General features: G+C 44.4%; 1 protein-coding gene across 2 annotated transcripts in view; it reads left to right on the top strand.

Annotated features, from left to right (window-relative positions):
- Window positions 1–27,412, top strand: part of SETD7 (SET domain containing 7, histone lysine methyltransferase) — a 75,872-nt gene that overhangs the window by 34,021 nt on the left and 14,439 nt on the right. The window contains exons 1-3 of one of the 2 annotated variants that reach the window (XM_033939525.1): window positions 10,194–10,241; window positions 11,849–12,050; window positions 20,513–20,702. In XM_033939525.1, coding sequence (XP_033795416.1) covers window positions 10,222–10,241; window positions 11,849–12,050; window positions 20,513–20,702 — 412 coding nt within the window. In that variant the 5' untranslated portion in view covers window positions 10,194–10,221. Of the gene's footprint in view, window positions 1–10,193; window positions 10,242–11,848; window positions 12,051–20,512; window positions 20,703–27,412 lie in introns of those variants that run through there. The other variant, XM_033939516.1, reaches the window with a different exon arrangement.

Below are 27,412 nucleotides of genomic sequence, written 5' to 3'. Positions count from 1 at the left end.
ATGTCCTGTTGCCTGTGCCTCCGATTTATGCATATTTAATTTTAAACCAGAGAAGTCTCTGTGTTCTGCTATATAATGCCAAAAGAACTGGTAAGAATGGATGAGAATTTGTCAGATGGACAAATAGGTTCATCAGCATAATGCTGATATTTTTAAAATTCTGCTGCCCAGTAATCTCGGGATTCAATAGTATCTTTCTTATTAAAGGATCCAAAACCAATATGAACGGGAGGAGGGACAAGGCAAAAGTAAAATTACTAGTTAGTCAAAGCTTGTTCAGTTTCATTACAAACCAGCTCTTGAGTGCTAAGACAGTCGACTTGGGGTTTTTTTTTCCTTCTCACTCTGTCTTTATGTGTTGGACTGAAAGCTTCACTTCACTGGGGGAAATAATGGCTGTGTTATGTCTGTAGGAACAAAGGTCCACTTAGAATCTCCTTGTTTAGTTTCAGCTGTTCTGATTTGGCAGTGGCCAAAAAAAAAAGCAAACAGGATGCTAGGAATTATTAGGAAAGGGATGGTAAATGAGACCAAGAGTATTATAATGCTTCTGGATTAGAGAGTTGCGCGGGGACAGATCCCACCCGTCCCCGCCAAAGTCCCACCCGTCCCCACCCATCCCCGTGAGGAATCCCACCCGTCCCCGCGAGGAATCCCTCCGTCCCCACCCGTCCCCGTGAGGAATCCACCCGTCCCCGTGAGGAATCCCCTCCGTCCCCACCCGTCCCCGCGAGGAATCCCCTCTGTCCCCACCCGTCCCTATAAACTACAGAAATAGTTATTTCATTTAATTATGCTACTGAATTAAAGGCTCTGGTAGAAACCCATTTACAAATAAGCAAAAAGACTTTATTAATTTGGAAATATTAATTGGGAAGAATGCATACTTTGTAAACGGGTTTCTACCAGAGCCTATAATGTTTATAAATTTTTATCAACACAACTAATATACTACTTTATCCTAAAGCAAAAAAAAAAAAAGAAATAGAATTTTTTTCCCTACCTTTGTTGCCTGATTTCTGCTTTCCTCATGTTCTCATTCAATTCCTTCCATCCACTGTCTCTCTTCTCTCTGCGTCTTCCATTTGCTCTGTTACTGTGCCTCCCTTTTTCCCCCCTTCCAAATTGGTCTGGCACCCATCTTCTTCCCTCCGCTCCCCCCATAGTCTGGCATCTCTGTCTTCTTCCCTGCCAGCGTCTTCTCCCCACTCTTTCTTCCCCATTTCCTTTCAGCGTCCTTCTCCCCCCCATCTTCCCCATGTCCTGTCAGCGTCCTTCTCCCCCCTCTGTCTTCCCCATGTGCTTTAAGCGTCCTTCTCCCCCCTCAGTTTTACCTTAAGCGCCTTTTCCTCTCCACTCCACCTTTCCTCCCTTTCTCCCTCCCTGCCCATTACCTTTGTGGCGCTTACCCGCCCGACTGACAACAGAACAGGCCCGGTCCAACAAACCTCCCTGCCCTGTAGCCGCGAATCTAAATTACCTTCTTACAGCAGCTGAAGTATTGAAGCTGCTGTAATAAAGTAATTTAGATTCGCTGCTACAGGGCAAGGAGGTTTGACGGACCGGGCCTGTTGTCGGTTGGTCGGGGGACCCGGGGCGGACCGCCCCCCGCCTTGTACCACTGCCTTTTCCCTGCCTGCCCTGCCACAGCACACAGCCGAACAGAAGTCTTCACGATGTCAGCGCTGACGTCGGAGGGAGGGAGGGCTTTGCTTAATAGAACAAAAATCGGGAAGGACTTGATTTCATTTCCATCAGTCAACAATATCATCATCCTTAGAGCTTTAGATGTTTCAGCTGGGTAACCGCCATCATCGACCTCTGCACATCAGCCATGGGACCACTTTTTCAAAGCAGAGAGAAGCATTTTTCGATTTTCTGGTATACTGTTCATTATTTTCAACAGCTCACAGATCTTCCAGCTTCAGTTCACTGTTCCCTGGTCTGGACAATGCAGTTCACTCAACCAGACCTCACCCTTGTTGGCACCGTCATTCACAAACAGCAATCCAAGTCGGCTGCATGACATCTGACGCTGTGAGACTCCAGGCATGATGAATAGCCATTCTCCAGACCTCCCGTCCTGCTGGTGTCGCATTGCCAGTAGGAGATCCTAACCTGCATAGCTGCAGGGAGACCAGAGTCCACGCCTTTCACCTCATCCGTGGCGCTTCCGCGTCGGCAACCACCTCCATTCGGCGACCCAGTCACCCTCCGTCGGCCCCGGCAACACTCCCTCTCCAACTCAACATTTGCACCACTCATCATGGATCAGTCGCCAGGCACAGCACAGGATCGCCAATGTGCAGCAAAACAAGACAGCACAAATGATGACTTAAACGGCTGCCATCTTTGTAAGTACATTAGAAATAGTATTAGTAAATAGTAGAAAGAGCAGCAGTTAAAAGTTCTAATTGTATATCTTGAGATTTTGGAGAGTTTGTTTTTTTTTTTAGATGAAGAGGGCAACTTTCAAAGGTCATTTATTCTTATGCATGGTTATATACCCAGATAAAATAACTTTTTGAAACTTGCCCTTCGTGTATGCAGATTAAGAACATAAGAATTGCTGCTGCTGGGTCAGACCAGTGGACCCTCGTGCCCAGCAGTCCGCTCCTGCGGCGGCCCGTAGGGCAAAGACCAGTGCCCTGACTTGAGTCTCGCCTTACCTGCGTACGTTCTGGTTCAGCAGGAACTTGTCCAACTTTGTCTCGAAACCCTGGAGGATGTTTTCCCCTATAACAGACTCCGGAAGAGCGTTCCAGTTTTCCACCACTCTCTGGGTGAAGAAGAACTTTCTTACGTTTGTACGGAATCTATCCCCTTTTAACTTTAGAGAGTGGCTTCTCGTTCTTCCTACCTTCCAACCTGTCTTTATCTACTAAGTCTATCCCCTTCATTATCTTGAATGTTTTGATCATGTCCCTTCTCAGTCTTCTCATTCAAGGGAGAAGAGGCCCAGTTTCTCCAATCTCTCACTATACGGCAACTCCTCCAGCTCTTTAACCATTTTAGTCTCTCTTCTTTGGACCCTTTCGAGTAGTACTGTGTCCTCCTTCATGAACGGCGACCAGTGCTGGATGCAGTATTCCAGGTGGGGGCGTACCATGGTCTGGTACAGTGGCATGATAACCTCTGATCTGTTCATGATCCCCTTCTTAATCATTCCTAGCATTCTGTTCGCCCTTTTTGCCGCCACCACACATTGCGCGGTGGCTTCATTGACTTGTTGACCAGTACTCCCAAGTCTTTCCTGGGGAGTCTCTCCGAGTACTACACTGGACATCCTGTATTCGTGTATAAGATTTTTGTTACCGACATGCATCACCTTACACTTATCCACGTTAAACCTTATTTGCCATGTTGTGGCCCATTTCTCGAGCATGTTTATGTCACATTGCAGGTCTTCGCAGTCCTTCTGTGTCTTCACTACTCTGAATAACTTTGTATAGTCTGCAAATTTAATCACCTCGTTCGTCGTACCAGTTTCTTCCACGGTTTTGTGGAGATGTTTCTGGGGCAGGGTTAGGCCAGGGGAGGCAACAACATGGATAGTGTCGGCTGGGAAAAAGTAGCCTCAGGAAAAGCAGGTGCAGCGTTCTGTGAACTTTTTTTTTTTTCTTGTTACCCTTGGATTTTTTTTTTTAATTGGGTTTAAAAAATTTTCCGGACATACAGAGAAAAGGTCATATATGAGATGCAAACCCTCCCCCCCCAAAATTGAGAATTTTATTCAAAAGAAAAATTAACCATCCCTTTTACTAAGTCACCCAAAGCACTAAGGGGCCGATTCTATAATCGAGCATCCTACCGCTGTCTGGCAGCCAATTGAGATGCCAGTTTATTATTGCATTTTAATCTGTAGCATTGTATTTGCACTTCATGGTATTGTGACTATTTTCTTGATTTGTAAACAGCAGCGAGCCACTCTTGGAGGTGTGTGCAGTATATAAGAATTAAAATTATGTTAAGTATGTTGTGTTACATTATTGATCTACAGCCTCTGTTTTATATATTTACTAGTCTTATAGCCCGTTACATTAACGGGTGCTAGAATATATGTGTGTGTGTCTCTCTTTATTTCTTTCTCTCTCTCTCTCTCCTTAGCTGCTTTCTTTCTTTCTTTCTGTCTTTCTTTTTCCTTGGCAGTCCATCACCACCCCTTGCCGGCTCCCCCTGTCCATTCTCCCTTCCTTTTACCTCCCCTGTGTCCACCACCACCCCTTCACAGCTCTCCTTATGCAGCAGCAGCCCTTCTCCCTGTTTTACCTTCCCCCTGTCCAGCAGCACCTTCCTTCTCCCCCTGTCCAACATTAGGCCTCCGTTCCTTTTTCTTCCCCCCCTGTCCATCAGCACCTCTTTCCTTCTCCCCCTGTCCAGCAGTAGGCGTCCCTTTTTCTCCCCCCTCCTCCTTCTTATCCCTATGATACACTTACCTTGCTCTGCCCCTGATCAGAGGTTCTCGACAGCCGCCCAGTTGCACCCATTGGAAAAGTTCCCTCTGCGGCATCCCGCACCCCTCCTGACGCGACTCCCGCTGTCTTTCTTTCTATCTGTCTCTGTCCCTGGCCCCCTTTGTCTGTTTGTCTTTCTGTGTATCTCTCTGCCCCTGTGTCTTTCTTCTTTTCTTTCTGTCTCCCTTCCTCCCTCTGTCTGTCTGTCCAAAGCAGCATTCCCTCCCCCTCCATTTCCCTCCCCCCACACCAGTTCCCTGTGCACCTGGCCCTGTGTCTTTCTTCTTGTCTTTCTGTCTCCCTTCCTCCCTCTGTCTGTCTGTCCAAAGCAGCATTCCCTCCCCCTTCCATTTCCCTCCCCCCACACCAGTTACCTGTGCAGCAGCATTAGCGTTTCCTCTACCCCCTTTCCCTTCCCGCAGACGCGACTACAAACGTGGTCCCGAGTCCTTTACCGCCCCCCCCTTCCCTTCCCGCGGGCCCGACTACACATGGCAATTCAAGCAGCGTGTGCAGCAGTCTTCACACGCTGCTTCGGGTCCTTCTACTGCCCTGATTTACTGTGGCACGTCCGGAGCAAATCAGAGCAGTAGAAGAGCCCGAAACAGCGTGTGAAGACTGCTGCTCACATAAGAACATAAGAACATAAGAAGTTGCCTCCACTGGGTCAGACCGAGGTCCATCTCGCCCAGTGGTCCGCTCCCGCGGCGGCCCATCAGGTCTGCGACCTGTGAAGTGGTTTCTGACCACTTTTATAACCTACCTCAAGTTCTATCTGTACCCCTCTATCCCTTTATCCTCCAGGAACCTATCCAAACCCTTCTTGAACCCCTGTACAGAGTTCTGGCCTATCACTTCCTCCGGAAGCGCGTTCCATGTGTCCACCACCCTCTGCGTAAAAAAGAATTTTCTAGCATTTGTTCTAAACCTGTCCCCTTTCAATTTCTCCGAGTGACCCCTAGTGCTTGTGGCTCCCCTCAGTATGAAGAATCTGTCCTTATTTACTCTCTCTATGCCCTTAAGGATTTTGAAGGTTTCTATCATGTCCCCTCTAAGTCTCCTCTTCTCCAGGGAGAACAGCCCCAGCATTTTTAACCTGTCAGCGTATGGAAAATTTTCCATACCTTTTATCAGCTTAGTCGCCCTCCTCTGCACTCCCTCGAGTACCGCCATGTCCTTCTTGAGGTACGGCGACCAGTATTGAACACAGTACTCCAGGTGCGGGCGCACCATTGCGCGATACAGCGGCATGATGACTTCCTTCGTCCGGGTTGTGATACCCTTTTTGATGATGCCCAGCATTCTGTTTGCTTTCTTTGAGGCTGTCGCACATTGCGCCGATGGTTTCAGTGATGAGTCGACCATCACCCCCAAGTCCCTTTCCAGGTTACTCACCCCTAGCAGTGTTCCCCCCATTTTGTAGTTGAACATCGGGTTCTTTTTCCCTACATGCATGACCTTGCATTTCTCCACGTTAAAACTCATTTGCCACTTTTTTGCCCAGTCTTCCAGTCTCGTTAGGTCCTTTTGTAGGTCTTCACAGTCTTCCGTGTTTCTAACCCTGCTGCAGAGTTTGGTGTCATCAGCAAATTTGATAACCTCACATTTTGTCCCCGTTTCCAGATCGTTAATAAATATATTGAATAGTAGAGGTCCCAGCACCGACCCCTGCGGAACTCCGCTCGTGACCCATTGCCAATCTGAGTATTGGCCCTTGACTCCAACCCTCTGTTTCCTGCCCGCTAGCCAGTGTTTGATCCATCGGTAGATATCCCCTTGCACCCCGTGGTTCCACAGTTTTTTAAGTAGCCGTTCGTGTGGTACCTTGTCGAAGGCTTTTTGGAAGTCAAGGTAAATGATGTCTATGGATTCACCCTTATCCATCTGACTGTTTATTCCCTCAAAGAAGTACAGCAAGTTCATGAGGCACGACCTTCCCTTGCAGAAGCCATGCTGGCTCGCCTTCAGTTGTCCATTGTTTTCTATGTGTTCGCAGATTGTGTCCTTTACCATTGCTTCCAGCATCTTTCCAGGAACCGAGGTCAAGCTCACAGGCCTGTAGTTTCCCGGGTCACCCCTTGATCCCTTCTTAAAGATGGGCGTGACATTTGCTATTTTCCAGTCCTCTGGGATCTCCCCAGTTTTTAGGGAGAGGTTACATATTTGGCGAAGTGTCTCTGCTATTTCATTTCTCAGTTCTTTTAGTACCCTTGGGTGGATGCCGTCCGGGCCTGGTGATTTGTCGCTCTTTAGTCTGTCTATCTGTCTGAGGACATCCTCTTTGCTTACCTCTAGTTGTACCAGCCTTTCGTCGTGTTCTCCGTTTATAATCACCTCGGGTTCTGGGATATTGGATGTGTCCTCTCTGGTGAAGACTGACGAGAAGAATTTGTTTAACCTTTCAGCTATCTCTTTTTCCTCCTTTATCGCTCCTTTCCTGTCTCCGTCGTCCAGTGGTCCCACTTCCTCTCTGGCTGGTTGTTTCCCTTTCACATACCTGAAGAAGGGTTTGAAGTTTCTTGCTTCTCCTGCCAGTCTTTCCTCATATTCTCTCTTTGCCTTCCTGACCTCTCGATGACATTCTTTCTGGTGTCTTTTGTGCTTTTCCTGGTTTTCCTTTGTTGGATCCTTTTTCCATTTCTTGAAGGATGATTTCTTGTCACTTATCGCCTTTTTAACTGCAGATGTTATCCATGCTGGGTTTCTAGTTCGATTTTTTTTGCACCCTTTCCTAAACCTTAGGACGCACAGGTCTTGTGCCTCGAGCACTGTGCCTTTAAGCAGTGTCCAGGCTTCCTTTACGGTCTTCACCTTCCCTGAGTTGCTGTTGAGCTTTTTTCCTACCATTTTCCTCATGTCCTTGTAGTTTCCCTTTCTGAAGTTGAGTGCTGTCGTTTTGGTTCTTTTCACCTTTGATGTTCCCATGTTTAATTTGTACTGGATCATGTTGTGATCACTGTTCCCTAATGGTGCTATTACCACCACCTCCTTTGCGGGTCCTTCTAGCCCGTTGAGGATTAGGTCTAGCGTGGCATCCCCTCGCGTTGGTTCCGTGACCAGCTGCTCCATGAAACAGTCCCTTATCGCCTCTAGGAATTTAGTTTCTCTCGTGCAATTTGAGTGCCCAATGTCCCAGTCTATTCCCGGATAGTTGAAATCCCCCATAACCACCACCCTTCCACTTTTGCACTCCTGCCTCAGTTCGGCCTCCAGTTCCAGGTCGTTTGCTTCTGACTGTCCTGGTGGGCGATAGTACAATCCCAATTTGATGTCAGCTCCTTCCCCTCCTGTCAGCTTAACCCATAGTGACTCCAGACTGTCCGCCCTTATTGTTGTTTCTGTTCTGGATGAAGGAATGGAGTCCTTTATATACAGTGCTATTCCTCCTCCCTTTTTGTGTGCTCTGTCCTTCCTGTAGAGTTTATACCCTGGAAGGGCCACATCCCATTTGTTGTCCTCTGTCCACCATGTCTCTGTGATTCCTAGTATGTCTATGTCCTTATTTCCGGCTATAACTTCTAGCTCCCCCATTTTAGTCCTTAGGCTCCTAGCATTTGTATATAGGCAATTTAAGTCCCAGTTTGTTACCTTTTCTTTTGGATCTACTCTTGATTTGTTGCTCCTGCTGGTCTCCTCACGTGTTGCCTCCTGTGGTGTGTCTATCCCGTCCTCTGCCCGCTTTTTTGTTCTTTGATAGCCCTCTGGGTCCTGCTGTTTCCTCCTTGTCTTACTCTTTATTTCTAGTTGCCTCTCGGGTCCCTGTGCTGCATCTTTGGGTTTATGTCCATAAAGTGTCCATTTTGTCTCTAGTCCACTATCGCCATTTTCTGTTTCAGTATCCTTGCTTGATACTGTGGTCCGATGTGTCGAGGTCAGATCGACTATCGGCTTTCCCCTTGTTATCAGTTTAAATTCATGTCTATGCAGGTCTGGATGTTACGTGCCAGCATCCTCGTCCCAGCCGTGCTCAAATGCAGTCCGTCTCTCCTATAGAGCTTGTTTTTCCCCAGGAAGGTTGACCAGTTCCGTACAAAGAGGAAACCCTCCTCGTCACACCATCGCCTCAGCCATCCATTTGTTGCTTGCAGCTCGGTCTGCCTCTTCGCATCTGCTCTTGGTACTGGCAGGATCTCTGAAAAGGCTATCTTCCCTGTTCTCAGCTTCAGCTTCCTCCCCAGGATCTTAAACTGCTCGGTCAGTGTAGTCATGTTGAAATTCCTTCTGCTGACGTCATTTGTTCCGACGTGGATTATCACTGCTGTGTCCTCTGTCTCAGCTCCCTCCATGATACTCTCGATTCTGTCGGAGATGTCCTTTGTCCTCGCCCCTGGGAGACATGTCACTAGGCGATCAGCTCTGCCTCCTGCTATGTGACTGTCCACCTCTCTCAGGATTGAATCTCCCACCACGATAGCAGATTTTCCTCTCCTCAGCTTCCTCCTGGGTCTCAGGTCTGTGTCGATGATTGGATCCTCCAATCCTTCCTTCTCCTGGTTGATTCCTCCGCAAGGTTCCTCTCCCTCGGCTCCTGGTGGGTCCTGGTGGGTCCTGGACGCTCCTGGCGGGTCCTGTCCTCCATCCGTTTGTTCCCTTCTGTAGAGCGGGTGATCCTGTATTTCTACCATCTTGCAGGCCTCCTCGATGAATCTTTCGAGCTCTCTGACCTGTTCGTGGATGTGGTTATCTCTGCTGGTGTCCTCGGTTGGTTCAAATTCCCTTGGTTCCTCTATGGAGCGGAGTCCCTCTAGCTCCTGTACTTTGACCTGTAGTCTCCCGATCTCCTTCTTTAGGCTAGCCAGTTCCTGACATCGACTGCATATGTAGGCCTGCCTCCCGGAAGGGAGGTAGTCATACATGTGACAGTCAATGCAGTATACTGGAAAGCTTCGCTTGCCTTCTGCTGCATCCATAATTCCTTCCATGTGATCTAAAGTTGGTGAGCTGGAGTGTGCCCGACGTGTAGCTAGATTGAGAAGTAGAGAGAGAAGAAAAAAAGTGAGTATAGAAGAAAGGATAGATAAATTTTTTTTTTTTTTTTTTTTATATTTTTTGAATTTAATTTGGAAGATTGAAGGTTGAAAATTGAAGTTGCTGCTGAGTAGCCTGGCTAAGGGGGAGTTTCGGTGGCTGATGTCAGGGGTGGGCGGAGCTAACTCTCGCCGATCCTCTTAGTCTCCTGCCTCTTCTCTCCCCTTCTCAGCTTCGGTTTGCCTTCCTTCCTTCTGCTTTTGCCCTAAATCCTCTGTCTCTCTCTTCTGCTTTCTCCTGCTTGCCTCCTTGTCTTGCAATGTGCTCCGAGATTGGCCCCTCCCCTCACGCTGCTTAAATCGCCAGTCGGGCCCGCGGGAAGGGAGGAGGGCGGCAAATGACTCGGGTCCCGGGCAGCGGAAAGTTGCTGGGCTCCTCGGTGGGGGCGCTGAGCGGCCGCGATCCCTCTCCTCCCAGACCCCCCCCTTCCTGCTGGAGGAATGGAGATCGGCAGCTACAGCTGCTGACTTCGGCGTCTTCTATCCACTGCGGCCAACCCTAGCGGAAACAGGAAGTAGTCAGAGAGGGCGGGCCGCAGTGGACAGAAGACAGCAAAGACAGCGTTAGCGCGGTGCAGCGCTTTTCTCTTCATTTAAAGGTGGGTGAGCCGGCAAGAAGGAGGAGGTGGTGGTTTTGGCAGTAAGTGAGGGCGGGAGGGGGGAGTCGCCGGCTGTGCTGTGCTGTGCTGTGCTTTGCTTTCCCAATCTGGCCGCCGCATACGCACTTTGACCATGGACCTATGGATCACAGATCACGCAGGTCTGAGAGCGCATGCGCGGCTAGCGTTTTATTATATATATATATATAATTATGTTAGCATATTGTGTTACATTTATTGATTTAAAGCCTTTGTTTTATATATTTATAAAAATACTATAAATATATAAAACAGAGGCTGTAGATCAATAATATATATAACAAGAGGCTGTAAATAACAGATATATACAGTAATGTGTCATTCTGTATAAGGCCTCATCAATGTCGTGCGTAGCACAAAGCCGCGCCAACATTTGAGCCCAGACAATTGGGCTCAAGACTCCAGCGCGCTGCCGGAAAAGTTAATTTTAAAGAGCTCCGACGGGGGGTATGAGGGGGAATTCTTCCCAGTTTACTTAATAGTGTTCGCACTGCTGTTAGGAAGTGAGTTTGGGGGGTTGAAACACCCCTTTATGGAGGAAAGTTAACTTTTTCCCAATGTTTTGTCTTTGGTTTTTTTTCTAGTAAAAAGTTACGTTTTCTGTATAATGTGGCGGGTTGCACCCCCCTTACGGCATTGGGGGGTTCTCCCCACACACCCCGTCGGAGCTCTTTAAAATTAACTTTTACAGCAGTGTGCATGCGTACAGAGTCTTGCGTGCAATTGTCTGGGCCAAAATGTGGGCGCAGCTTTATCCGGTGCGCTTTTCTCCCGTCTCCATATAAAATCTATATATATAAAATTGGAGGTATGTGTGTGTGTATGTGCCGCGATCACGCAAAAACGGCTTGACCGATTTGAACGAAACTTGGTATGCAGATCCCTCACTACCTGGGGTGATATGTTCTGGGGGTCTCGCGGCCCACCTGCACACGTGGGCGGAGCTACAAACAGAAAATCAGATTTCACCCATTCATGTCAATGGAAAAAATGTAAAAAGCTGCCATTCTCACAGTAATTCAAAAACGGCTTGACCGATTTGAACGAAACTTGGTATGCAGATCCCTCACTACCTGGGGTGATATGTTCTGGGGGTCTCTCGGCCCACAACTCTATGTTGCTTGCTCAAGGGTGGGTTCACCCAAGAATTTATATGTTCTTGCTCCAGGAGGTGAAACTAAAATTGTTGTTTATAATCACGTTTTGCGTTAGTTGTATTGTATTCATTTTGTCAAATATTTCACATTATAATTTGAATATTGTACTTTTTATTAAGCTGTAAAAAAATAATTTCATTCACCACTATAAAGTATCTTTATTTGAATCCATTTACAGTGTTATTGCTATAATTAAATACCCGTGCAACACCGGGGCATCAGCTAGTATATGTATAGAGATATGTTTGTATCTGGATAGGTGGAAAGCAGGGGTGTCCAACCTTTTGACTTCCCTGGGCCACATTGACCGAAAAAAATGTTTCTGGGGCCACGCAAACGCTGCAGCAAGACAGAAGAGGGAGCTGGCAAGACGGTAAACACCGAGGGGCAGCATAGGAAAACACTGCATCGCCCTCGACTGGGGCCGCACAAAATACTTCACAGGGGCGCATGCGGCCCTCGGGCTGCAGGTTGGACATCCCTGGTGTAAAGTGTATTTATATCTATCTGTGTAGAACTGATTAATTTGTTTTAAAAAAAAAAAATTCCCTCCCCTTTTTTTATTTTTCCAGTACACTGGAAGGATTTTATGTGGACGATGCCCTGCATGGTCAGGGAGTCTACACCTATGAGGATGGTGGAGCCCTTCATGGTAGCTATGTGGATGGAGAGTTGAATGGAGCAGCCCAGGAATATGACACAGACGGGAGACTGATCTTCAAAGGACAATACAAAGAGAACATCCGACATGGAATCTGCTGGATCTATTTTCCAGTAAGCCTGCCCCGTTACAAGTTTTATAAGTGAGGAAACAGAATCCTTAGCAGTTCACTTCCTGCCCAATTAAATTCCTGTTACGCTGCTATTGACCCCAGTATTTTCCAAGCTTTATTAATGTTTGATATACCGCCCATAGTGGTACCTCTGAGCGGTTTACAAATCATAGCGATCAAATGGTTGCAAAAATAGAGAGTAAACAGTGGGGGGTAGAGTTCTGAGCTCCCTGGGGAGTACAGGATCTAAAAATAAATAAATGGATAGATAGTAGAATGCAAAGGATGAAAAGGAACTCCAATTTATGACGTGGAAGGGGGAGGGAAATGCCGGGTTAGTCTGAACTGCTTCCAGGCCTCCATTTAGTCCGGCCAGGAAATTAGAGAGAGGGGGAAAATAAACGGGTGACCCGACAAAAGCGCACTGGCAATCCCACGGCGACATTTGCGCGGAGGACATACGTGCTGCCTTTCAGAGCTTCCCCTTTGTGCTGTGAGGGGGGTGGGGGGGAAACCTCACCCCCACCCCCACCCCACTAAACTTACAAGTACTTGCGCTATCATTGGGAGGGGGTGTAGGCGTATCCCCCCCACTACACTTAAAGCTCCCGAAGAGCAAAAAAAGGGAGTTTTCACTGTACTGGGGGGGTTCCCCTTTCCAAAGCCCCCCAATGGGAGCGGAGCACTTGTAAGTTTACCCACACTGCAAACGGAAAGCCCTCAAAGCCGAGGAAACGGTGGCGTACATTTGTCCTGCGTGCAAATGTCGGCACGCCTTTTTTACGGTACCAAAAAAAGTGATGATAGTAGGAAGATAGGGGTACTTAAGAGGTATAGGATGTATGTTGGCTTTAGGCATTGTTTTTCAAAAAATTTGTCATATGAGCTAATCAAAAACCTTATCAAGTTTCAAGTTTATTAAAATTTGATGGTTCGCCTATTAAATCTAAGCGAATTACATAATTAAAGAATTATAGTATAGAACAATAAAACAAGTTATTTTACATTAACAATTTTCAAGGTGCTACGACAGATTGACAATACAGACGAACTGTGAAACATTAGGAAAGAACATTAGGGAATAATAGTTACAAATTGTAGTTTCCTCATGGGAAGAAAGGGGTATGATGTGGGTAGGAACAAATGAGTAGAAACATAGAAACATAGAAAGATGACGGCAGAAAAGGGCTACAGCCCATCAAGTCTGCCCACTCTACTGACCCACCCAATTTAGTCTGTGTGCTAATGACCCAATTCTTTAACTTGATCTTCGTAGTGATCCTACGTAGGTGTCCCATTTATTCTTAAAGTTAGGTACGCTGGTGGCCTCAACCACTTGCACCGGAAGCTTGTTCCAGCGATCTATCACTCTTTCCGTGAAGAAGTACTTCCTGGTGTCGCCATAAAATTTCCCTCCTCTGAGTTTGAGCGGATGTTGGGGAAGATGTGTATGAAAGTATTGATTGTTTACCCTCCCCCCAAACCCTCCCCCCAAACCCATCGCTTATGCTAGTCTTCAATTCATGTAAGCTCACTCTATCAACTCTGTAAGCTCCCTGGGGATGCGCAGGCCAACTCTTTTTGTAAATCGCCTAGAACTGAAAGGTATTGGCGGAATAGAAAACACTAATGTAATGTAATAAGAACATCTTGAGTTGGGCCTTAAATTTATCTAAAAATGATTCTAGTCTTAAATGGGGGGAGACTGTTCTAAAGGGAGGGTCCGGTGACGGAGAATATCTTGTGGCGGATAATTGGCATAGGATATGGGACGAGCATTTGGAATAGTTGGTAGATTATGTTGGGAATCTTGTAAGGTCCGTGTTTTCCTTTTTTGTTTCACTTTTTTTTTTACGATTGTAGTTCTTCCCCCTCTTTTCCTATTGTTTGAAGTTGGTCTGTATGTCTTAAGTGTTTTAGATTTTATCTAGTATCCCGATTTTTAACATGTTTTTATGTAAATTTTATATTGTACACCACTTAGAAACCTGATTAAGCGGTTTAAAAAAAATTTTTAATACACTTGAAACTTGTTTTCACAACCCAAGGATCTGGGCCTGTCCCGACTCCCATGTCCTTCTTTCTCCTACTCTTATTTCCACATTCTTCACTGGGAGACTATTATGTGCATAAAACCTTACCTACCTTCACGGACCTTACAATCTTCCCAACAATATATCCTATATAATGAAACGCTAGCCGCGCATGCGCACTCAGACCTGCGTGATCTGTAATCCCTGATCCGTGATCTGTAGGTCCGTGGCCAGAGTGCATATGCGGCAGCTAGACAAAGCGGGAGAAACAGACTTGAGCGCTGTGGCTGACTCACGATGGGAGGATGCGCCGCAGCAAAGTGCTGCACAGGTACTGGAGGGGGAGAGACATATCGCTTCTGCACCGGTACAAACATCCCTCCAGCGTTGGCAGTCGCTGCACGTTAAACAGACTGCTTCGCGACTTTCTCCTGCAGTTGAGTCTCTCTGCCGCGTCACTAATGATGTCATCAATGACGCGACAGAGAGACTCAACGGCAGAAGAAAGCCACGAAGCAGCCTGTTTAGCGTGCTGCGGCTGCCAACGCTGGAGGGAGGTTTGATATTAAAGTCATCTTGCTGGGAGGGTCGCAGAGGCAGCGGAGGTTGGGCTGGGAGGGGAGAGAAGCGTCTGCCTCGGGTGCTTCAGGCAGCAGCAGCGTTTACAATTCGCTGCTGTTGCTGGCTTCAGGCCTTCCTCTCTGGCCGGTCCTGCCTACTTCCTGTTCTCATGAAGACAGGACCGGCCAGAGAGAAAGACCTGAAGCCAGCAACAGCAATGAATTGTGAATACTGCTGCTGACCAATGAAGTAGTTAAATGAGGAAAGGGAGCAGAGGGGGAGAGAATGGCTTGGAGGGAAGGAGGAAGGTATGCCAGACCAAGGCAAAAGGAAGGAGGAGATGGAGAGAGGCCATATGGGACAGAGAGAGAGGGGGCGGACACTGGATGGAAAGAGAAGAGAGGGCAGTGAATGGAAGGGGCAACATAGAGGGTGAACAGTATTCTAGCACCCGTTAATGTAACGGGCTTATTGACTAGTATATATATGTATATTTATAAGGGTTCTTCAAAAAGTTTCTGCACTTTCATATTTTTACGGAAAATGGAGCAGTAATAAGAGGGCATGTCGTAGAATGTCATGTGACTAGTCAGTTGGGCAAGCCGGCTCACGTTGCAGGTAGTGATATAATTTGCTTTTGAGATACAGTGGTACCTTGATTTACGAGCATAATTTGTTCCAGAAGCATGCTCGTAATCCAAAGCGCTCGTATATCAAAGCAACTTTCCCCATAGGAGATAATGGAAACTCAGTTGATTCGTTCCACATCATTCCTCACTCTTGCTTTAATGGTGCGTCTTGGGTACGTCCAATTTCACCCCCCAGCTTAGAATTATACTGTTCCAGTAAAATGAAACAGCGACCATCCCTGTCGGGATTTTTGTATATGATTGTTACTTTGATGATCTAGGACAGGACAATAAAGCGGCGTGGGAGCGGCACAGATCGCCTCGTTAACTTACTTTATTAGCCATTCTCGCGCGCGAATCAATGTCGAATATCATTTAAGGCAGGGGTAGGGAACTCTGGTCCTTGAGAGCCGTATTCCAGTCGGGTTTTCAGGATTTCCCCAATGAATATGCATTGAAAGCAGTGCATGCAAATAGATCTCATGCAGATTTATTGGGGAAATCCTGAAAACCCGACTGGAATACGGCTCTTGAGGACCGGAGTTCCCTACCCCTGATTTAAAGCAAAAACTGCGTGAAACCCTAACATACGTCAAGATATCAAATTACATAAGGCCTACAAGATGCCTCGATTGGCAGACATCATTATGCCACATAAAACAAACCAGACCATTGAACACCTCCGTGACCAGCACTCAACAGTCATCACTCCTTCTCCCTCAACCTACCTCAGACCCTATATTTCATCTTACAGAACAGGTGTCTCTTCAGCATTTTCCGAAAGTTCTGTAGATTTTGCTGTTGGGCGAATGTATCCAGAAAGGTTGTTCCACTCCCTGGGGCCGATGCCGTGAAAGACACTGTTTCTGCAATGCTGCAGTTTACTCCTCCTCTTCTCCACTGAGCTTGCATTTCCATACTAATACAGTAATCTAGTTTCATTCCCTTTCATACCTAAGGTCTCGTAGATGTCAAAAAGTTATCAAATAAGAGTTTCTCAGATGCTTAAATAGGCATGCCATGATATCAGGGAAGCCCAGTCCTCCCATTTTCCAATTTCCTTGTAAATACTTGACTTTCAGCTTTGACTGTCCCCGTTTCCCCTCCCCCCCAAAGAATCTGTGGGAAAAGCTTTCAAGTCTTCCTGTAAAATCCGTAATAGCAATAATAGTAAGATATACAGCCATATGGGGAAAAATGTAATCTTACACAAACATATGCAGTCACTTAAGGACAAATTCAAGGCCTGCCAAGCTTTCAGCTTATCTTGAGTGAACTCCATCAACTCTTTGTAATATAGAACTTCCTTAAGCCAAATTCTCAGGCATTCAAAGATCTCTTCTGTAATCCCAGATACCCTCCCCCAATGGCAAGGCTTCTGATTTGGAGAAATTCAGTTTAAATTTGGAGAAGGACCCACATTTTTGAAACCGAGTCATTATTCATTGTTCTCAAAAGTGTCTTATGTAAAAATAAATAAATGAGGGGACAGAGGACAGGCCTATTTTATACCTCCAAAATCCTCTGAGAGGCCTCATTTATTCAAATAGCTGCCCTAGAAACCAATATGTAAAGACTGTATCGTATTATAAGATCATGTTATCCCATTCACTGAATACAAAAAATGGATATTTTCAATCCATCCTATTGAATACCTTCTCTGTGTTGAAGCTGATCAGCAATAAAGGCGTCCAAGCATTCTGGATATATTCCATACATTTTTTACAGGGTATTTTCTACTTACAAACACCATTTGGGTATTGATTGTGGTATTTTTTGGCTAGCTGGTCAGCTTGGTCTTATAATTAATAAAGCAATAAACAGAGATAGCCCAGCCTATTGGAACAATCGACTAATTCAATCCACCTCAACCAGACATAGGAGAACCCACGCACCATTCACACACCCTCCAACCAAAAACGTCAAACGAAAAAAACGGTATGACAACCTCCTAGCCACTCGAGCTGCAACACTTGACATCCAACTCTACAATCTATTGACCTCGACCACAGACTACAAAATCTTCAAAAAAGAAATAAAAACCCTTCTATTCAAAAAACACATAAAACCGAACTAACACAATCGGAACTACCCCAAGCATCACCTGCAACTACTCCTTATGTACTTTTAATGTCATGACAATTCAGATGTAATCCTTAGCAACTCAAAGAAATGTAATGTCCTGACAATCCATTTATAATCCGCCTTGAACTGCAAGATAATGGCGGAATAGAAATTTCTAATGTAATGTAATGATTTATACTCAGGATGGTGAGAGTTCTTTCCTGGTTTCAGAATCACTGTGAGATAGGCTAGATTCAATGACACTGAAAGTCTCGTATCTGAAATGATTTTTATTAAACAATTTCCTCAAGGGCTTACCCACTTGTTCTTTTAGTAAATGATAAAATTCCCCATGAAACCCATCGGGACCTGGTGCTTTACCTAATAGACTCTCTTATATACCCCATTCCATTTAATTAGATGTTATAGGTTCATTAAGATATTCTAGGTCAGTAGTCTCCAATTCATAGCCCCCGAAGTCCTTCATTACAGCTCTCAAACAGTGGGCTAATCCTTTAAATATGTCAATTTCAATTTTGCCCAATTGATATAGTGATTGTTCCAGCATTATTCCTTTGGTTGCATACACGAGACCTATATTACATACCTAAAATTCATATTTTCCTTTTATCTATTTCCTGTTAATTAGTTATACACTCACTACTTGCATTCTGTAATTCACTGACTGTCCAGCTTCATTCTGTAATTCGCTTTATCCAGTATTTGGCTTTTTCTGTAATTCGCTTTATTCCATAATTCGCTTATTCTGTAATTCACTTCATTCTGCAATTCGCCTTATTGTCCAGCTCTATTCTATATTTCGCAGAGTGTCCAACTTTATTCCTTGGAATGTAATTCGTTGATTGTCCAGCCTTCTTTGATGTGAACCGCCTAGAAGTCATTCGACTATGGCGGTATAGAAGAATAAAGTTATTATTATTAAACAATCTTTTAAATGTATTACTCTCTTGTCTCATTTATGGAATTTGCTAATGTTGACAATTCAAAATAAAGTGAGTTTTTTAAAATGTATCTGTGAAGTGTTGTAGAATCCATATTCCAAAAAGGGAGCCAATCGAGGCACAACAAAGGAGTCGTGAGGAGGAGATGTCAATAATTCAGCCACGGGTGTGCAGTTCAAAGTTCACTTTATTGACAATAGCACTGCGAGGAATCTTTGAGTGCTACTATCAATAAAGTGAACTTTGAACTGCACACCCGTGACTGAATTATTGACATCTCCTCCTCACGACTCCTTTGTTGTGTGTAGAATCACTATTAATATTAACTTTGAATGTTTAATAGTCAGTCTGAACTAGCGGGTGAAGGTGATTCACAAACTTAGTAGCATGTGTAAGCTTGAAATCTTTTGGTAGTTCTCGTATTCCACTGCGGCCCTCTACAAGAAAAAGGTTGGAGGCCACTTTTGTAGATCAACTTTCAATATCTGTGGAAGTGACAATTCATGAAGGAATCTGACTTTGCTACCGAATCCGTCTTTGAGCTAGTATATAATTTTAACATAATAATTGTGAAAAATCTTATTGATATCCTCATCGGTGTGGACTAACTCCCTGATTACAAGTTTCAAGTTTATTAGTATTTTGATATACCAACCATCACATGTATCTGGTTGGTTTACAATATTAAGAAGATAAAAAATAGAAAAAATATTTTTTTTTAAATAAAAGTTGAATCTAAGTTGAAAAAAATAAAATAAAATACTCGAGAGAGTCCAGAGGAGAGCAACGAAGATGATAAAGGGTATGGAGAACCTTTCATATGCTGAACGGTTAGACAGGATGGGGCTCTTTACCCTGGAAAAGCGGAGACTGAGAGGGGACATGATAGAGACTTATAAAATCATGAAAGGCATAGAGAAGGTGGAGAGATTCTTTAGACTAGCAGGGACAACTAAAACAAGAGGTCATTCAGAAAAACTGAGAGGAGACAGATTCATAACGAATGCAAGGAAGTTCTTCTTCACTCAACGGGTGGTAGACACCTGGAACGCCCTTCCCGGAGAGGTGATAAGCCAGAGTACAATTCTGGGGTTCAAAAAGGGACTGGATGACTTCCTGGAAGCGAAGGGGATAACAGGGTACAGATAGAGGTTTACCTTACAGGACATTGAGCGAATAGGGTATGGATATTTTCGGTTAGGTAGAGAACACTTTCAGGTCATGGACCTGGGGGGCCGCCGTGGGAGTGGACTGCCGGGCACGATGGACCCCTGGTCTGACCCGGCAGAGGCAATGCTTATGTTCTTATGTTCTAAAATCTTTATGAAAGTGTGGGGGGAGGAGGTCAGGACAAAGACTTGATTACAAAGGATATGAAACGGGAGGGAAGGGGAAGATTTGTAAGTTACATTGTGTAAATAAAAAAATAAAATGAGGGGAGAGAGGCAATTGGGTGCCTAAATTTAGTCATAAAAACGGAAGTTAATCTCCCAAATGAGGGTGAACAGCAGTTAGGCGTTGTTCTATAAATTAGCACCTAACTGTAAAGTGAGTGTGCGTTTGGGGGGAACATGAGTAGGTCATGCACTTCCCCCTCTTTTACAAAGGCGCATTAGCCGTTTTAGCGCGCGCTAAATTCTAACACGTCCATAGACTTATAATGGGTGCGTTAGCATTTAGCGCGCGCTTAAAACGCGTAGCGCACCTTAGTAAAAGGAGCCCATAATCGCCAGACTTTTAGAATACTGTAAGATGCGTGTTTAGTCTCCAGCATTTTAGGTACTAACATTTCTATCTGCTTTTTATATGGTGTAAGAGTTCACTCCCCAATGCCAACTTAGGCATTCTTCGGTAACAGAATCTGGGCACCCAAATGCTATCGGAAAATGCTATCTTAGCGCACTGATTTAGCATCTTTATCCTACAGCAGCGCCTAGAACTGGTAGCAGCAAGTTTCAGAAGTGGGGTGGTGGCAGGAGGAATTCTGACCTTTCCGCTCCTATTGTTGCTAACATGAATTGACAACAAGGAGACTCTCCAGGTGATCAAGCCCATTGCACGCAACCCAAGAAGGCATTGTCCAACTGGTTCAGCCTTAAGTCAACCTTGAATTTTGACTAGGAAAGTTCATACAATATGGTCAACAATTCATCACTCACTCTAGACTGTTTTGTTTTTTTTAGCTAAGCTTTCTCTTGCTCGCTTTCTCACCAGGATGGCGGAAGCCTTGTGGGAGAAGTCAATGAAGAAGGAGAGATGACAGGAGACAAGATAGCCTATTTGTACCCCGATATGAGGAATGCATTATATGGAAAATTTATAGATGGGGAAATGATAGAAGGAAGACTGGCAACGCTCGCATCGATAGAAGAGGGGAAACCTCAATTTGAACTGATACCAGATAGTAAGTTCAATCAATATGGGAACGATTAATACAGTTTAAAATGGCTAAAATGTGCTTGTATTTGTCTGGAGTGATCTCCCAAGTGCAAACACTGGAATATTTTCATTGATAAATCTGAAACAATGTTTTGTACTGAAAATTCCCATCTAATATTTCCCTAGGGATGCCCCTAGAGCAGGAGTGAGCAACTCCGGTCCTCGAGGGCCGGAATCCAGTCGGGTTTTCAGGATTTCCCCAATGAATATGCATGAGATCTATTTGCATGCACTGCTTTCAATGCATATTCATTGGGGAAATCCTGAAAACCCGACTGGATTCTGGCCCTTGAGGACTGGAGTTTCCCACCCCTGCCCTAGAGATTCCCATCTAGGGCTGGTATTTCCCCTAGATCAGGGATCTCAAAGTCCCTCCTTGAGGGCCACAATCCAGTCGGGTTTTCTTGATTTCCCCAATGAATATGCATGAGATCTGTGTGCATGTGCATGCACTGCTTTCAATGCATATTCATTAGGGAAATCCTGAAAACCCGACTGGATTGCGGCCCTCAAGGAGGGACTTTGAGATCCCTGCCCTAGATGGCTACCTTTACTATTATAAAATGTATTTTCTACCTCCAACCCTATCGTTCCAATAAATCCTGTTTGTCTAATGTTCGTTACCCTTTTTAATAATAATAATAATAACAGTTTATATACCGCAATACCATTAAGTTCTATGCGGTTTACAATAGATTAAGCGAGGTACAAATTGATTGAATTTAAGAGGGAGGAAGAGGAGTTAATAGGACCGGAAATGCGTTGTTGAGGAGAAAGAGATTAATAGGACAGAGGAATCACTATGGAGGAGAAAGAAGATAAGTGGGTCAGTTGTCTAGATATGTAAAACCGCTTAGAACAGGGGTGTTGCAGTCAGTCCTCAAGGGCCGCAATCCAGTTGGGTTTTCAGGATTTCCCCAATGAATATGCATGACATCTATTTGCATGCACTGCTTCGATGCATATTCATTGGGAAAATCCTGAAAACCTGACTGGTTTGCGGCCCTCGAGGACCGACTTTGACACCTGTGGCTTAGAAGTTTGATAAGCAGTATATCAAATTTTTACTAAACTTGGAATGTGCGCCTGCCACGTCTACATGACCGCAATTGGGCCATGTCTTTGACTGGTACAGCTGCGGGCATGAACATGTAGGTGCATCGATGCCAGGTTATGATAGTATTCTGTAATGTAATCCGGGTGCCCAGATGCTAGAGCAGGATTGTCCAGTGTTGGGCCTCGAGGGCCGTGGTCCAGTCAGGTTTTCAGGATTTCCTCAATGAATATGCATGAGATCTATTTGCATGCACTGCTTTCAATGCATATTCATTGGGGAAATCCTGAAAACCCGACTGGATTGCGGCCCTCAAGGAGGGACTTTGAGATCCCTGGAGTAATGTGACTGTTTTCTGCTGCTCTAGACTTGCTCCATCCTCTCCTTCTCTTCAGGCATCCTGGAGCTGAACACCCCCGCTGCTCTAGAGTCTGAAAAGTGACGGATCTGTATTCCAGGCAATTCCCCACTTATAGAATTCCCCTCTGGTGCCATAGCCTAGCGTAATCCATCTTCAATTTGAAAGGTGGGGGTACAAGGGAAGCGGCTGCTCTCCCAAATGGATTTTGAATAAAATTGGGCTTTAGCTTCACACTGTTGCGTATTTTACAAGGTCTGCTCTCATTTGAATCCTTTTTCCATCCTTTAAAAGATGATTTTTTGTTTGTTTGTTTTAATAGCCTATTTCACTTCACCATTTAACTGTGCTGACTCTCGTTTTCTCTTCTTTCCACCTTTGCTTATATGCGGATTACATTTAGTCTGGGCTTCTACAATGGTATTTTTAAATAACATCCATGCTTGATTTAAAGTTCTAACCTTTTCTGCCAATCCTTTTAGCTTCTTTTTAACCATTTTCCTCATTTTATCAGTCACCCTTTTAAAAATTAAATGCTGCTACAATAGCTCTTTCTCCCTATTGTTCCCACATCCCTTAAATTATCTCAACTTGTACTTCACTAATCTTTTGTAAACCGCATAGAACTTAACGGTACTGCGGTATATAAACTATTTTTTATTATTATTATTATTATTTCTTTAGTGACATCACTCCAGATATCAGCTCAAATTTGATCATGCTATGATCGTTATTTCCCAGTGGACCCAACACAGTTACCTTTTGTATCATGCCCTGCATTTCACTAAGGACTAAATTTAAAATAGCTTCCCCTCTTGTTGGTTCCTGGACTAGTTGCCCCAAAAAGCAGTCATTTATTAAGTATAGGAATTTTACCAAACGGATGAACAGAGGAGACCCCATAGACATCATATATCTAGATTTCCAAAAAGCCTTTGACAAGGTACCCCATGAACGCCTACTTCGGAAACTGAAGAACCATGGGGTGGAAGGTGACGTACATAGATGAATCAGAAACTGGTTGGCGGGCAGGAAACAGAGGTAGGAGTAAAGGGCCACTACTCGGACTGGAGGAGGGTCATGAGTGGTGTCCCGCAGGGCTCGGTGCTCGGGCCGCTGCTATTTAATATATTCATAAATGATCTAGAAACAGGGACGAAGTGTGAGATAATAAAATTTGCGGATGACACCAAACTATTTAGTGGAGCTTGGACTAAAGTGGACTGCGAAGAATTGCAAAAGGATTTGAACAAACTAGGAGAATGGGCGACGAGATGGCAGATGAAGTTCAACGTTGAGAAATGTAAAGTATTACATGTGGGAAGCAGAAACCCGAGGTACAACTATACGATGGAAGGGATGTTATTGAATGAGAGTACCCAAGAAAGGGACTTGGGGGTAATGGTGGACATGACAATGAAGCCGACGGCACAGTGTGCAGCGGCCGCTAAGAGAGCGAATAGAATGCTAGGTATAATCAAGAAGGGTATTACTACCAGAACGAAAGAAGTTATCCTACTGTTGTATCGGGCGATGGTGCGTCCGCATCTGGAGTAGTGCGTCCAATATTGGTCGCCGTACCTTAAGAAGGACATGGCATTACTCGAGAGGGTTGAGAGGAGAGCGACGCGTCTGATAAAGGGGATGGAAAACCTTTCATACGCTGAGAGATTGGAGAAACTGGGTCTCTTTTCCCTGGAGAAGAGGAGACTTAGAGGGGATATGATAGAGACTTACAAGATCATGAAGGGCATAGAGAGAGTAGAGAGGGACAGATTATTCAAACTTTCGAAAAATAAAAAAAAAGAGAGGGCATTCAGAAAAATTGAAAGGGGACAGATTCAAAACGAATGCTAGGAAGTTCTTTACCCAACACGTGGTGGACACCTGGAATGCGCTTCCAGAGGGCGTAATAGGGCAGAATACGGTACTGGGGTTCAAGAAAGGATTGGACAATTTCCTGCTGGAAAAGGGGATAGAAGGGTATAGATAGAGGATTACTGCACAGGTCCTGGACCTGTTGTGCCGCTGCGTGAGCGGACTGCTGGGCACGATGGACCTCAGGTCTGACCCAGCGGAGGCATTGCTTAAGTTCTTACCTCCCTAGCATTTCCTGATGTGGCATTTATCCAGTCAATACTGGCTACATTTTTGATTACATGTATTTATAGAGCAGAAAAACCTCTAAAATATCGTTCATATCTCTTGCAAGTCTTGAGTTATATTTTAATTTTAATTTCTTTTTTTTTTTTTGTAAATCTTTATTGATTTTTGAACTTTAATAATGCAATACAAATAGTAAATCAGAAAAATTGCATGAAAAACACACGATTAACTATACAATTATTACAATAAACAATCATTTTCTCCCTCCTTATATTAATTATTAAAACAATAATACATATGATATGATTTCAATAGTATAATGAAATAATTTAACTCCTCAAAAATAGATTTCCCACCCCCCACCCATCCATCCTCCCTGGATGTGCAAGGAATCTAACGAAAAATGAAAGAAACATAACTTTAATTATAATGCAATAAAATTAGTCAATGGACACCATACATCATTGAAGGGCTTACTAGTCCCCCAACGTTCCGCCATCATCCTTTCATACTTGTACGTGGTACACACAGTTACCCACCAAAAAGTAAAATTAATCTTATCATAGTTTTTTCCAATTATGTGTAATTAGTTGAACCCCAATTCCTGTCAAGATCAGGAAAAGGCGACTTTTGTACTTATCTAAAGTAGGTTTAACATGAAGTAGCGTACCACAAATTATCACCTCATAAGACAAGGGGATAGATGATTCAAGAATGAGATTAAATTTGTCCCCAAATTGACTTCCAGAAACCAAATATCAATGGGCAAAAATATAACAGATGATCCAAAGTCCCTATATTAACATGACAATGCCAGCATCTATTAGATTTAGAATTGTCTATTTTTTGTAAACGAACTGGGGTCCAAAAAAATCCTATGCAATAAAAATAACCATGCTTGTCTCATAGATGCTTACGCTGTACATTTCAACCTCCAAGTCCAAATTCGTGGCCAACGAGATACAGAAATATACTGTTTTATCCTTAATTTAAATTTCTTGTGAGCAGTATTAAATGCAATATTTATATTGTTCATGTGGGACAAAGATGGCAGGTAATTCTTAGCCATTGATTGGGTTCAACGTCTACGAGTACTTTTCATTTCCTGTTGTACACACAGCCTTCTGCTCCTGCTTTATATGTATGTAAATTTTGTGTGAGGAAAATAGCATATGTAGACTTGAAAATAAAATCTGCTTGCATTGTATTTTGATCCTGCCCAAAACGTGTCTCTCAGAACACTGCCTCTAAATGCCTATAGTACATGTTTGGCAATGGTTTCTAGTCTTCAAGCTCCAGGCTTACCTTCATTTTGAAAACAGTTGTGCACCACACACTGCCTCCACAGAAGAAGTAGTGTAGATGTGGGTGAGGACTCAGATGGTCAAAAGAATCGTGGAAGCACTGAAAACCCCACCATAAACTGGATAGACTCAAGAGAAAAGTGTGTTCATTCTGCTGCCCCTCAATATCTCAACTCTCTTCTCTCACCTCAGCTTGTTTCTCAATGTGGGACTCTGCCTCCTCCAGTCACTGCCTGATTTCTGCCATAGCAACATGAAGCCAGAGAATGACACGGAGACAGAATTTGTCTCCATCCCTGTTCCCATGAATAACTGCGGGAAACCATCCCATGACATTCTTTAGTGCCTATCTCAATCTCAGTCCTTCTACACCAGCATTCTTCAATGATGCATGTGGGTAACAAAAATCTCATGGACGAATACAGAATGTCCGGGGCGGTACTTGGAGAGACCTCCCAGGAAAGAGACTTGGGAGTTATGATCGACTGTCCACGCAATGTGTGGTGGCGGCGAAAAGAGCGAACAGAATGCTAGGAATGATAAAGAAGGGGATCACGAACAGAACGGAGAAGGTTATCATGCCGCTGTACCAGGCTATGGTGCGCCCTCACCTGGAGTCGGGGTTTTCAGGATTTCCCCAATGAATATGCATGAGATCTGTTTGCATGCACTGCTTTCGATGCATATTCATAGGGGATATCCTGAAAACCCGACTGGATTGCGGCCCTCGAGGACCGGTATATCAAAATTTTTATTTTAAAAGTTTTTTACTACTTCAGCTTGCCTGCGGTGTTTTTTGCTCACATGTTTAAAGACAATAGACTGTTTTCAGTCCAATTCTTTATATGTGAGTTTGCAAACCATTGGACCCCTGAGGAAGGCGTGTTCGCCGAAACACGAACCATGTAGGATCCGGTTGGATTTTTATCACTGTATTTTTTATCATTGTACTTTTTTCATTGAATTTTCATGTTTTTATATGTCAGTGTTTAATAAATTATCTCCAGAACATCTGTAGCCACAGTTTTTGTATTTGTTTTCATCGGTGGATTGTTTTCACTGTGGATCATGGGGTCTCCCCATTTTTCTTTGTTGGGCAGACTAGATGAGCCATTTGGCTTTTATCTGCCATCATGTTTCTATAACCATAAAGCCCTATGACCTCACAATGCAGGTGTAAAGAGCCTTAGCCTATAGGAAGAGGAGATGCAAATGTTAAGAGACTTAGCCAATAAGGAGAGAGATAATGGTTACTGCAGATGGGCATTTTTTTGCTACTTCAGCTTGTCTGCGGTGTTCTTTGCTCACACGTTTAAAGACAATAGACTGTTTTCAGTCCAATTCTTTATATGTGAGTTTGCAAACCGTTGGACCCCTGAGGAAGGCGTGTTCGCCGAAACACGGACCATGTAGGGTCCGGTTGGATTTTTATCACTGTATTTTTTATTATTGTACTTTTTTCATTGTATTTTCAAGTTATTATATGTCAGTGTATAATACATTATCTCCAGAACATCTGTAGCCACAGTTTTTGTATTTGTTTTCATCGGTGGATTGTTTTCACTGTGGATCATTGGGTCTCTCCATTTTTCTTTGTTGTATTGAGGGAGTGCCATTTTCACAAAGCCGGTTTGCATGCACAGTACACTTCTCCCTCGTTATTCGCGGGGGATACGGGCAGAGCCGGACCGCGAATGGTGAAAAACCGTGATTATCCGGCTCTGACCTACCCCCTCCTCCCTGCCGCCTTCCTGGCCTTACCTGGTGGTCTAGAGGGCTTTCGGGGCAGGAGCGATCTTCCTACGCTCCTGCCCCGTGCAGATCGCCATGAGGAAATGGCTGCTGTGAGTTCC

The sequence above is a fragment of the Geotrypetes seraphini genome, chromosome 1, assembly GCF_902459505.1.
Source record: "Geotrypetes seraphini chromosome 1, aGeoSer1.1, whole genome shotgun sequence".
Lineage (NCBI taxonomy): Eukaryota > Metazoa > Chordata > Amphibia > Gymnophiona > Dermophiidae > Geotrypetes > Geotrypetes seraphini.
The sequence above is the reverse complement of the archived record's forward strand: the minus strand, read 5'-3'. Positions and strand labels throughout refer to the sequence as shown.